The sequence below is a fragment of the Malaclemys terrapin genome, chromosome 5, assembly GCF_027887155.1.
Source record: "Malaclemys terrapin pileata isolate rMalTer1 chromosome 5, rMalTer1.hap1, whole genome shotgun sequence".
In the NCBI taxonomy this organism is placed as follows: Eukaryota; Metazoa; Chordata; order Testudines; family Emydidae; genus Malaclemys; species Malaclemys terrapin.
In genome coordinates, this window is record NC_071509.1 from 91556692 (window position 1) to 91569658 (window position 12967).

Genomic DNA, 12967 nt, shown 5'->3' on the forward strand with positions numbered 1-12967 from the left:
TCTAAAGCCAAGGACTCCTCCCAGAGAATGCCCAGCCTCCTTTAATCCTTCTTCTTTAAAGTGACAGGGCTAAGTGCCTCTGTTGATCACAACTATGGCAGAATCACACAGGGACAGAGTCATTCTCACACATAGGTATATCCCATTTAGGGCTTTATAGATTAAATTAATAGACAGCCAGTGCACATCATGGACCACACGTGTAATGTTCTCATGGTGAGATACTCCACTTACCAAGTGTGGAGCTACATTTAGTTAAATAAGTATTTGCTTAATTTTCTTTGTTTTTATCAGCTGACTTTGTTTCAACTTTCTACAGATTCATCACTCTGCATCTCAGGTTAGATGATATTTTCTGTTGTTTTATTAGCACTTTATTTTAACGTTATTTTAATGTTTTATACAGCACCTCTTCGCCAGATGTCATCTGGCAGTGTCCCCGGCTCTTCTGGGGAGAACCTGATTTACTATCTGTTTGCTGGTGTGGCGTGCACTGCTGGTGGATATTATGTAAGTGCCTCATGTTTTAGGAGTATATGAAAGACGCAGTTAACATCAGTGGCATATGGGGGAGATGTAGCATGATCACGTAATCAAACATGGACTTAAAATATGGAAACACTGCTCCTTGGTGAATCAAGCTCCTCTTCTCTTCCCATACTAGGGAAACGAGATGATGGGTTCTGGATAATTATATTTCAAGTTGGCGGAGGGAAGGGAGGGAAATCCCTTATTCCAAAGTAAAGCTGAATTTCAATGTTGGAGATTCTTGAAGTGGGAATTTCACACCAAATGATGCTGTTCTACATTGGCAGTGAGATAATGTAAAAGAGGCGTACAGAAATAGAGAGACCAAGCTTTTTCCTCTTTCTGTGTTCTTGGCTAATAAGAAAACAGGTATAAAGATTGCAGGCATGTCTGAACAAACCATGCTTGGGCCCAGTTCAAGACCCATTCTCCTTTGAATAGATTGCTCCTTGCGAACATATTTTTTGAAGCACAGATGTCAGACTATAACATTCCCGTCTTCTAAATATTTCAGTTCTGTGAATGTGTAGCATTTTCATGATGGAGTGATGCATTTTTTATTCCCCCTTTTCCAAAGTCAGTCTCCTCCCTCCTCCTAAGTCTTGCCCACTTTTTTTCTTCCACTTCTTCTTGCTAAATCCTTAATTTCTCAGTTTCTTCCACCACTAATTGCTGCCTCCAAAAATAACACCTTCTAGTGGGTGAATGAAATCTATCACTCAATGAGTATTCAAAAATGTACTCATTTTATTATTTTCATTAGGCTTAATTTTCTACTTCAAGCATTTGGTTTGTAACTATTTCTACTGCTGATTGACAAGTATTTTTTATTAAATGAAGACTATTGGGTCAATTTTGACCCCCACATTTAGGGTTTATAAAGCATAAAGATTAACAGAAATATTTCTTTGTTTTTAAATATTCACCTCCAATTCCTAAACAATGCAGTGTTGTGTGAATGTGAGGCTAACTAATTTGTTTCCACGTTGCAAGAGGAGAGAGAGGCAAAATTTAAAACTAAAAGTTTGTATGATTAAAATTTAAAGTAGATTTAATTTTTTTTAAACAATCTAAGGTGACCTTTCAACATAGGGAAGAACACTTGGTTAACATAGGATTTTTTTTTAACTCTTTATTAGTAGAGCTGTGGAAATAAGTGCAGGTATGTAATTTTATTTTCAGGCCTACAGAACAATCACGTCAGACAAAAAGAGGTACAACGAACGTATTCATGCTATTCAGCAGAGTAATACAGCTGAGTGGAAACCAAAACCCTGGCCACCCCAGCGTAAGTTGTGGTGTTTTTGTTTTGTTTTAGTTTTTACCATGTTTCTTTCAGCACACAAAAATTCTACAAGAAATGGAGTTTATTTCCAGACTAGACAGTCAGACCTTTACCATACTCTGTCTCTTCCACAGTCCGAAGCTTTTACTTGCTTTATCAGTTTAAATCATTCTGCTGCCGTTTAAATTGCAGAGAAAAAAATCTTAATGAGAAGACACTGAATCCTGTAGGTACCCAATTAGAAGAAATCCATTTGAAAGGAAATGGTTAATAGACGAACCAGTAATAGGAGATTGGGTGACAGAACTTGATGACTGAAAGCTTAATTAAACTTGACTAAATGAATAACGCTGTCAAAACCAGTTCTGTCCTTTTGTTTGTTTGTGAAGCGAAATTATATCTTTGTCCTGGTCAACAGTTTGGCTCCAGGCCATGCATCACAATTGCTGTACAGTCCAATCTTAGCAGGCTGGGGAGAGGGACATTTGTTTAAGTTTTCAAAATACTGGGTATAAAACCCATTTCTTCCTCTTGCCTTCCCGCCTCCCAAGCATTAGTTTAACGTTAAGATTAACTGACATAATTTAAATTTACAGCCAATTAAATGAACTAGAGGATTACAGAGCTCTGTTAGGTTGAGCAGAGACATCATTAGCTCAAATACTCATGATGGAATCTTCTTATTCTTTAGCGTTATTATTGTACAGAAGTTTACAGTCTTTTTTTAATTAATCAGTTAGTCTAATATAGATGGAAAACTATGTTTTTCCCCTGGTGTGTACTTTGCCCATATTTCTATGTGCTGTTTCAGATATTGGTCTATTTGTATGTGCCAGAGTTCACACAATGTGTATGGCAACCTAACACTACTAACTTAAAAAAAAAGATGGTGGGGAAGGAAATTAGGCTAAAAGTGACCTGAGGGTTTTAAAAGCATTAAATGCAGTTCCATTATGAAAAGTAACTGTAAAATGGCATTGTAGGGATCCATATATATATTGCTTCAATTGCCAAATCAAATGGGCTCAGTTCACAAATCAAGAGATGGCACTTAGCTGGTATATGTGATTTTTAGGGCTAAAGTTTGCTGAATATGAGGCAGCATATTTCTGGAATAAGAAAGCATCATCTTTAAAGTCTCATTTCAGAACAGAGTCATACTTGAAACTGATTGCTTCTGTAAAGGTTGATTCCCCTCTTAAATTGTACTGGATTGCTATTACTTTTGCGAGGGAAAGTTATATCATACTTCCTTCACTAGTTCTAAAGTTTAAGATTAAAGGATTTTAACACTCCTCTTATAAATAATAAAATATGTATATTTCTTTCCTATTCTTAAATAGCTGGAAATTGTAAGTTTTTAAATTTCCTCTTTAGGTGTTAGGACTTGTTAGTTTAAATACAAAAAGCAAACAAACACTGACTGGCTCTTCCCAAAATGTAAGTCTTTATTTGATAAATGTGTGAGAATTTAAAATACTTCTGTGATGAGACCAAAAAAGATGTTGCCTTTTCCTGACACTTGCCTATGCAGTACAATATTGGGATGGTCTTAAAGTGATCCTATCCTGAAGAGCCTGATATATGTAGAGAGAGGTAGACAAGTCTACCAGTGGCAAGTAAAATTTCATAAGGTAGTTAATTGGATTCTTTCTCTGAGATTTGATCTTACAAGGTGCTGAGGTTTGTGGCCCTAATCCAGCAGAGCATGTGTGTGCTTAATTTTCAGCTTGAGTGTGATCCCACTGAAGTGAATGGGCCCACTTGCATGCTTAAAGTTAAGCATGTATTTATGTGTTTTGTTGGATTGGGGTCAGAGTACCTTATACCATGTAGAATCAAGCCTTTATTTTGTAACGATCTTCAAGATCTTTTCCCACAACTTTATATCTGTACTGTATAATACCTAATATCTTTCATCTCCTGGATGTATTTCACAAAGATCTGATGAAGCAGTAAAGCGACCATCAATGGAGGATGCTCAGATACCTTCTTTTCTATTTTTTGTCAGTTCACCACTGTCCACCAGCCCTCCAGTGCTCTTCTTTAATGACCATGCCTGTTAATAAATTAACTTACACTCTGAAACCTCTCTCCAACCTCCTTCCCAGGATCAGACTCCTGACTCTAAATGTCAGCCTTGGGGTTTTCACGTTTAATTCAACATTTGAATAGCTGTAACCTCAATTTATAATACAAATCCACCATTGAATCAGCTCTCGCATTTCTACCCTTTCTGTAGCTTTTAAAATTCTTCCTCCCCTTCCGTCTTCCCCCTCCCTAACCCCCCCCCCAAATTCTCCTCCCACATTCCCTAAACTGGCTTCTGTTCCCTTCTATCTTAGAATCCCCTAGATTAACATTTTTCATTTTCTCAAAAGCACAAATGTCTTTGCTCCCTCTTATTTTTTTCTTCTATGTGTAGTCCTAATTCTGTATTTAGCATGTGTCTCATCATAGAGCAGTGCTACATGGCTTCCCGTCCCTACCTCCACAGAATCAGTTCCCACAACTTCTCCACCCCGACCTCCTTTGAGTGCAGTTAGTCATCATACTTATTTTTCACAGTGTTTGTTGTGGAAATAACTAATTAGAGAACTGGTGAACCTGCCATTCAGAAGAACATAAAATTTAATCCTTTAAAGCTAGATGATGCTACAGGTAGTGACTTATTTGAGAAATTTCTGATTTTTTTTTTTTTTTTTTGGATGTTGAGGAACAGTACTAAACAGTGGACAGAGATAAACACATCCCAGTACACTCTCTTAGCATGATACAAATAATAGTTATAGTTACTTACTATTATTAATGTAACACAGAGGAGGCAACCATTTGGCTAGAAGGACTGGAATTTACAACCAGGGAATAGATGGTTAGGTTAGAGGGAGAATTTCCTTCACTTTCTACCAGTCATTTGTCTTTCCTTTCCTTAAATTAAGCAATGTCATTTTCTCTGTTAAATGTTTTTTCCCAAAAATACTTAATGCTCAGAAGGCACACAGCCCTCCCAAAATAATTTATACAAAAGAACTACAGCATACAGCAAATAGAAGTGGTCAAAAAAGGGAGAAATATCAAATGCTTTTTTCAAGTTCATTTTTAATTTGGTTATTTGAAAACTTCAGAAATTGCAACCACCTTTAATAGCAAACCTTTTAAACTCCTATTGATTTATAAACCAGACTTTAACAAACACAGAATGTAATAGTGGATTTTAAAGTCTCTGGGAGGAGCATGATGAGAAATAGTGGTGGAAAATCTTAGGGAATTATCTTATTATAAAATGAATGTTTGCCGCAACGAAGTACACTTCATTTTTTATCCTTTGAGTGCATGTATTTGCTTATGTGTCCTCCTTTCTTGTTCTATTGTGTCCCCCTCTTCAAACTTGATGCTGATCTGCTTTTTAGTGGTAATTTTTTCTTAATTTAACTTTTAATTGTAAAAGCTGATTCAGCCTTTCTAATCATTACTCTACTTTTACACTTTCCAGAATAAAATACAAGGGAAATCTGTCTTTCCAAACCTGAGGATGTAAAATACAAACAAAGAGATAATCCTTCACCATTGCATACCTCGCAGCCTACCTTGGGATGACTTTATGCCTTCTACTGTAAAACTTCACACTTGTGAGACTTAAAAAATACTAGCTTTACATTTGCAAGGCCAAACCATATTGAGCTACTGAATATATCCTGTAGAAGGCAACTTTGAGATTTTTAAGGAGCTGGCTGTTTTGAATGAATGCACTTGTATATTTGACTGTCCAATAAAGTATATTGAATGTTGAGCTTGCCTGTTACTCTGGTCTTTGTGTGATAAAGCTTAGTTTGTTGGAAAGATACTAAGGGACACAGTCAGGTAACTTGATCCTATTTAGTGTGAAGGGGTTTTTTTTGTTTTGTTTTTTAACCAATGGAATCCGATTTTGTTTGAGTTTAAACCCAAACAATGCAGCCCTGTGCTAGTGCATGAGAACCAGGGAGTGAAACTGACTGGTCAGTTTAATGCCCCCCTCCCCATCTATTCGCATTCTCCTAACTGAGTGAAATGCAAAAAGTAAGTAAATGGCATATGGCCCTCCCTTTTAATCCAAAATACTAACATTTTTAAAAACAGGATTATTTTTTTAGCCTGACAATGTCTCTTTAAGCTTTTTTATTTTCTTTCTCTGCCTGCCTGCCTGCAACTGTTATACAACTCTTTCCAGTTCCGTTCTTCACCTGGTGAATTTGGTGTGAGGGTTAACTAACAATGAACACATGGTGCACTGTTTCAATTTGCCAACTTGTATGATGTTTGTGTGGTTTTTATGTGTGTGTGTTCTTTGCATGCCCTCTTGCCTTGGACTGTATTCATTTTAATTATTTTTTTAATCCCACTTGAGTCTGAACTAGTTCATTCTGATGAGACAACATGGGGTTTCACTGCTGCTGAACAATTTTATACACAGAGATGCAGGCAAACCTAAAAGAGAGAGAGCTCAGGTTTGCAAACAAGAAAATCATCAGTCGTAAATGGCTACATGAATCTCCAGTCTCTGGATGATCAACTATAGTTTAGTGTTTACAAACTGTTTCTCTATTTTATACACCTAGTTTTTTAATAAGTGTCTTCTGTTGTTTTTGTTTTGTTTTGTTTCTGTCCCATATATAGAGAGAGTGGGCTTTACTTTCCTTAATTATTTATGAATGCCATTACTCTTGAACTGCAACTCTGACATGGTGCTAAACTGCATAAGAGCTTCTAAGCAGGACAGTTAATGTGTTGTATTCCATGTTTAGATAACTTCACCAGTGGGTACAGCTGGAATGTGGACTCTGATCCTACTTCCAAAGAAGTCAATATCTGTTTTGCTATTGAGTCCTTCAATGAGAACCAGTTTGGACCCATAAATCTTACATCCCTCTGGCATGGGTTTCTGACACACTTTGTGTGTGCGTACTCATTCTATTATTTTCTTTGTTGTCTACCACTTGCTTTAAGCCATATTTTCCTTTCCATTATAGTGACATGGTAGTAAAGCTAAGCTAATGATTGATAATATGGCTTAATGACATTTTAAACATTATCTGATGCAGGGACTAACTTTGAGTTCCTTGACTTTTATATGGAAAATTTTAACCACAAAATGAACAAATTTTTTTCATTGTAAGTTTAAATAAGATGGTGAAAGCAAATGGTGAACTTGTTTTCCTGTTGCATGCATACACTTTACACTTGCTTTATTGTATTAACTAAATCCTTAAAAGGTGATGAACTGGAGATAGCTGAAGTCACTGAAGCAAGCGAGCAGGCCACAGAGGCACCTACAGAAGAGGCTGAAGCACAAACTGCTGATGAATCTACAGAACAGAATGAGAGGTCTATGGTATCCACAGAAGCTGAAGTGGAAAAAGAATCGCCAGTTGCAGATGCATCCTCTGCTGTGGAAGCAGCACAGCAGGAAGCCACTGCTAGTTTGGAGGCTGCCCAAGTGCAAGGTTAATTCATTATTATTTTTTAAAAAACAAAAGCAAAGAAAAAAAATCTTTTATTACAGGGAGTTCTACACTTTTTGCAACAAATAGTGCACTATTCCTAGTGGAATTAACCTGCAGTGAAAACTAATTCCATCATCTGTTTGACAAATCACGAGCTTTAAGTTAATTGTACTCTCAAGAAGTCGTACTACAGTAATCTTTTTTCCTAAAAGCATAGCATCTCTGGCACCAAAGTTGGTGCTTAAGACCATGAGAATGAATGGTCCTTACTACTTCTACATTCCATGTCTCTTCCACATGTTTTTAAAGTAACACTGGCAAATAGCATGATGGGAATATACGTGTTAGTGCCCCCTCATAAGAAATTTTTACAGATCCAGACTAACATGGCTACCCCTCTGATACTTAACTGTCAGTTTGATGAACATATTGTACAGTGCAGTAAAAAAAAAAAATCAGAATTAGGTATTTAATACGGCTTTGCTACAGATGGCAAAAAAAGGTTTGTTGGAGGCTGTTTGTCTAGTTATGTCTCAAGTCTTCTGAAGCTTTTCCTTGTTTGGGACATAAGTGAAAAACTACTAACACGTTTTTTTTCTTTATCATAAAAGCAATATAAAAGCAAACCTACAAGTACGTTGTTGAAATGCAATTTTTTTAAAAATGAGACTTTTATTTAAAGACTACACAAATAATCTAAATTGATTTTAGCAACAAATCTTGTGACTGGGCTGGAAATATAGAGCATCCATTCATCCTGTTCTTCCAGAAAGGAACAGCTAATATCAGTAGGGAGACATAAAGGAATCATGATTTCATGGTGGATAGGAAAGTAACAGCTACTTAAATCCAAGGTCTTTTGTAAAAAACAGACATATGCACTTGATCTGCTGTGCAGTGTCTCAGTTCCTGTCTTGAAGGGAAGAATTTTTTTTTTTAAAGTCTTTAGTGTGAATGTAACGTGGAAGAAAAATACATCGATACAGCTTTCAATAAATCATATGATTTTAATGTAGTTTAGGAATTTCTTGGGTGGATAGGAGACATGAGTATTAATGTACTGTTCCTGGAACTTACCTTGTACTGTGAGTATGCATGATACCTCTTCAGCCAAACGAGCTAGCATCAGCCTTATGGAATACATTAAAGCAGATTTTAGAGGTTTTATTAAAAATGACTGCCATGTTGTCAATTGTGGTGATTTGAAATGGACTTTTAGTAATGACTATGAAAAACCCTCCATAAATTAGGTGTATTGGCTAAGTCTTGCATTCACAATACTGAAGTGACTAGTATAACACCAGAGCTACCTTCAGCCTTGCTATAAGCAGACAACTTCATTTGACCTCGTAAGTTGCATCTGCTTACCCACTTTGGCTCAGAGCATTTTTTTACTGGCAAACAGAATGCTGAATTTGTGTGTGTCAACTGCCTATTACTAAATAAACCAGGGAGGTACATTTTGCACAGGATTTCTAATTGCAGACTTCTATAAAATCTCTGGATCTGCTTGGATTTTTCTTTCATGTTTAAAAAAAGTTTCTACAGACAACTGTTTGCAAAGCAATCAGTTATGAAGTATATGTATAGAGTAATAAATGTAGTTTAAAACAAAAAAGCAGTCTATTACTCATTCATATTCAATTCAGTGGGGTAGTCAAGCTCTCAAAATAATTGTGTATTGTTAGATATTACCTGTGTCACTGGTGGCTTGTCTGAGTTTTTTTTCCTCATCTGATGAATATGTCTGCAATGATTTTTACATTCTGCATATGAAGTAGCAAGTTAAGGAAATTATAAAGCAGAATTAAAGAATAGCAGAGAATCTTTCAAAATCTGCATTGCTATACAATCCTAGCAGACAGCTATTCTAATTCCATGGGAAATACAGTCCAACCTATAATAATGCAGGCAGATTAGAGCTCCAGATACACAGGGATCAGCAAAATATTTGCACAGCTCTTCTTAGAAGTTGTATAACTTTTTTCTCCCTTTTAGCCAATGCCCTGTCCTGTTGCAGAAAAATTACAGAACTTCTCTTAAGACTTTTCTGCTGTTTCCTTTATCTGGATGCAGTTCATACATTTTCCTGTTTTACCTACCTATGTATAGCTGTAGACATCTTAAATCCTGTGTAATTGCCACTTTACTATAGATGTAGAAGCTAAGATCCAGGTACTTATCTGGGAGGCATTGTTCTCTAGTGAATGTGGTTTGAGACTGGAATTTGATGGTCTAATTGTGGACATAGTAATTTTGGGTTCCTCATGGTGTGTTATGAGACCTACTTAAACATTTAAGTACTATGTAAGTGCAAATTATTATTGAAATTGATCAGAAGTTGATAGGGCTGCAAGTCAAGAATACTATCTTTTTCAAGAGTCTAAAGTGGAACAGTACCAATGCCAACCCTGCCTTCCAAATGTTTGATTAAGAGGGACTCTGAGATTTTGTTTAATTTTGAAAAAATGTAATGTTTTTGCAAGGTTTTCAGAACGTGGGGTGTGAAATTGCATGAACCAATCAAACAAACAAACAACAACAAAAAGCCTTTCACCATTTTCAGTCAGCTCTCTGCTAAACTCTAATTACAGAATATTACATAGCAGAAGGTTTAGCTCACCACCATGTACTTACACTCCCCATGAATAGTGTCATGTTCTCATAGAAGGGTATATCTTGTCCAGTGTAGCAACTGCCTGTCCCCTCTTGAATCTGATACATTATGATCTTTACCTTTACTATAATTTGGCACTGAATGCACCTCTAGAGACCAGTTTTACCTGCATACTGTTAGATAATGCCAAACTCCACTGGTCACTATGTAGAGTCTCAGCCAATATAGCTGAACTATATACTGGATCACAAGCATATTCAGTGGTTAAATATTAGTTTCTTCTTTGAGTACATAACTTGAAATTGTATGAAAATTGCAATTCCCTCTTTCCTGGCAGAAAATACAGAAAGCACTGATTCCTTATTTGAAATGATACAAGGAGAAGGTATTCTAACTCATGTTAATAGCTGTCAATTTCAAACAGATCTCTGATCAAGGACTGGATAATGACGTTATTTTTCAAGCAACTTACCTTCCGTAAACAGTTTGCATTTTTTAACATTAATTTTTCTTTTGCTTTATCAAACAAGTTCTGGTAACACCATCCTCTGCAGTGTTTAATGTAGCCTCCTTATTTAAAAACAAACAACTTAGGTCTTGACAAGCTTTTGCAGAGTCAGATATAGCAATATTTTCCTTTCAAATGTTTAGGTGTCTTCTACTGATAATGAAAAGGCAGACTTACTAAAATACTTGCATTTGTAAAAATTATTTGTAAGAAGTACCCTTTTCAAAGCTTGTGTTTGGTAGCTTGACATGCCTCCTGCATAGTGTTGCAAGTATTTTTTCTAGGAGGTTAAATACAAACAAACTTTCACTACTTACCATGGGATAAATCAAGTTCTTCGGCCATATAATTGGAAATATAAAGAATCCAACTGGTGAATATCCATCTTTTATTCCAGGGTGTAAAAAGAGATATTTAAGGGGCTAGATTCAACTGATTAGGATAATTACTATTTTACCAAGTAAATCAAAGCTAGCTTTCCACACCCCCAACGTAACCCTTCACTGGTACCTGTGATACATGGAGATTGGACAGCCAGTCTATATATTTAACAAGATAACTCTGAAATATATTGCCTCTAATTTCACATTGCCAAGTGTTGCTTTCTCTGGCCCAGCCCTGCAACCAGTTCTGGTCACAATGAAGAGCTGATCCTGTTTCATTTAAATAAATGAGAGCAGGATGGGGGACTTAGTTCCACTGAAGTCAAGAGGAATCTTTTGGGGTCTGGGCCTAACGTTTTAAAGATGCCACGATCGCTGCCTCCATGTTACTCTTCTGAGACTGAAGGTTACTCTGAACTCCAGTTTTCTGCATAGTAATGGCTGATCATAGAAGTTGAGCAATCAAAGTGCCATATTGTTGTGTGAAACTTGTTAGTATCAGTCTATATTACAGTTCATGCATTAGGTGTTCAGAGGCCATTAAATAAGGTCCATTAGTCCTGGGGTATAGATATTAAACAATGCATGAACTGATAGGACACTATTTGTACTAAGAGTCTCATTATTTATGAGAGCATTTGGACTGCTTTTATGCAATAAATATTTACTTCCACTCTGGTATTAATAGCACAGGAGCAGAAACATGTTTTGTTAACTCAGAACAGACATTAGTTACTATGTATTTTAGGCTTCGACATACCTACTTCCTTCCCATTATTTATCTGTAGATTCAGAGTCAGATAATTAATGTCGGCACAGCTGCTTGTAGGCATACCCGTTTAGCACCACTTTTATTGATAGATAGTAAAAAGCTCGTCCATATATTTAGAGTGATGGTATAAAGAAAAATTACCTACCACTCTTCATCAGTGGATCTCTAAACTTTATTTTTTTTAATCAAAATCCTGATTCTTAAATAGATTGAAAATAAACATAAACTGAAAACCACATAAACCGTGTGCTGGGCTTTAGGATAAGTAGCTAACTAAAAATATACACTTGAGTATTTTCACTGTGAAACAAAACTGCAAAAAGTTGACGAATAAAAAGTGTTTTTTCTTATACTTTGTTCTTGGCTGCTGTTGCAGACCTACGTAAGAACTCTTAACCTGACTTCCTGATCTTGCACAGAATTGTAATCCTGTGTTTCAGGCTTCTCAATTTGTTACCATAGAAATGATTGTGATATCTGTAACTCTAAGTATTGTTAGGACAGCTCTCAATCTGGGATCAAGTGGGAGGACAAGATTAACTATGGACTATGGGGCAGTAAATGCTTGAGAGCATACTTCTAAAAATTGGCAAAAGTGGCAAAGGTAAACTACAAAAACTAAGTGTTTTAATCTGAATTTACCTGTTAAGATTGAGCAGTCTTGTGTTCTTCTTGAAAGGTGACTACCTTAAGAGTTTTAAATATCATATGGATTGTAGGCTTTGGCATATTTCAAAGTGCTTGAACTGGGTTGGGGGAGGCTTATAGGTAGTTATACTATACTTCCTCTTACTTTCATTGACTGAAAATAGGAGGAAAAATTCTAAGAATTGCTTATCATTATTTGTACAACAGGCAAAATATTTATGAAAGCATAAATTAAGTAGGTACATCCCTCTTATGTTTCCTTCCAATTTGAGTACAGTTTAATTATAACTTACTGCAAATATTGCGCAACACATCTTGTTTATACACTTCTTTTGCTCTCTATGTGCTTTGTGCTGTTGAGGAATTGTAGAGCTAATGACTGCAGCAGCAAAACCATTTCCACTGGAACAGGCTTTTTGCAAAATTTATGAGTTCAAAAGCAGTAAATTAGGCCAGTGGTTCTCAACCAGAGGCACGTGTACCCCATGGGGTACACAGAGATATTCCGGGGGTACATCAACTCATCTAGATATTTGCCTAGTTTTACAACAGGCTACATCAAAAGCACTAGGGAAGGCAGTACAAACTAAAATGGCATACAATGGCTTGTTTATACTGCTCTATATACTGTACACTGAAATGTAAGTACAATATTTATATTCCAATTGATTTATATATGGTAAAAACGAGAAAGCAAGCAATTTGTCAGTAACAGCGTGCTGTGACATTTTTGTATGTTTGTC

At 36.2% G+C, this 12967-nt stretch overlaps 1 protein-coding gene across 3 annotated transcripts in view; it reads left to right on the forward strand.

The window, feature by feature from the left end:
- Positions 1 to 12967, forward strand: part of MGARP (mitochondria localized glutamic acid rich protein) — a 45431-nt gene that overhangs the window by 4210 nt on the left and 28254 nt on the right. For all 3 annotated transcript variants that reach the window (XM_054029740.1, XM_054029742.1, XM_054029739.1), the window contains exons 2-4: positions 407 to 510; positions 1711 to 1816; positions 7066 to 7296. In XM_054029740.1, coding sequence (XP_053885715.1) covers positions 407 to 510; positions 1711 to 1816; positions 7066 to 7296 — 441 coding nt within the window. The remainder of the gene's footprint in view (positions 1 to 406; positions 511 to 1710; positions 1817 to 7065; positions 7297 to 12967) is intronic.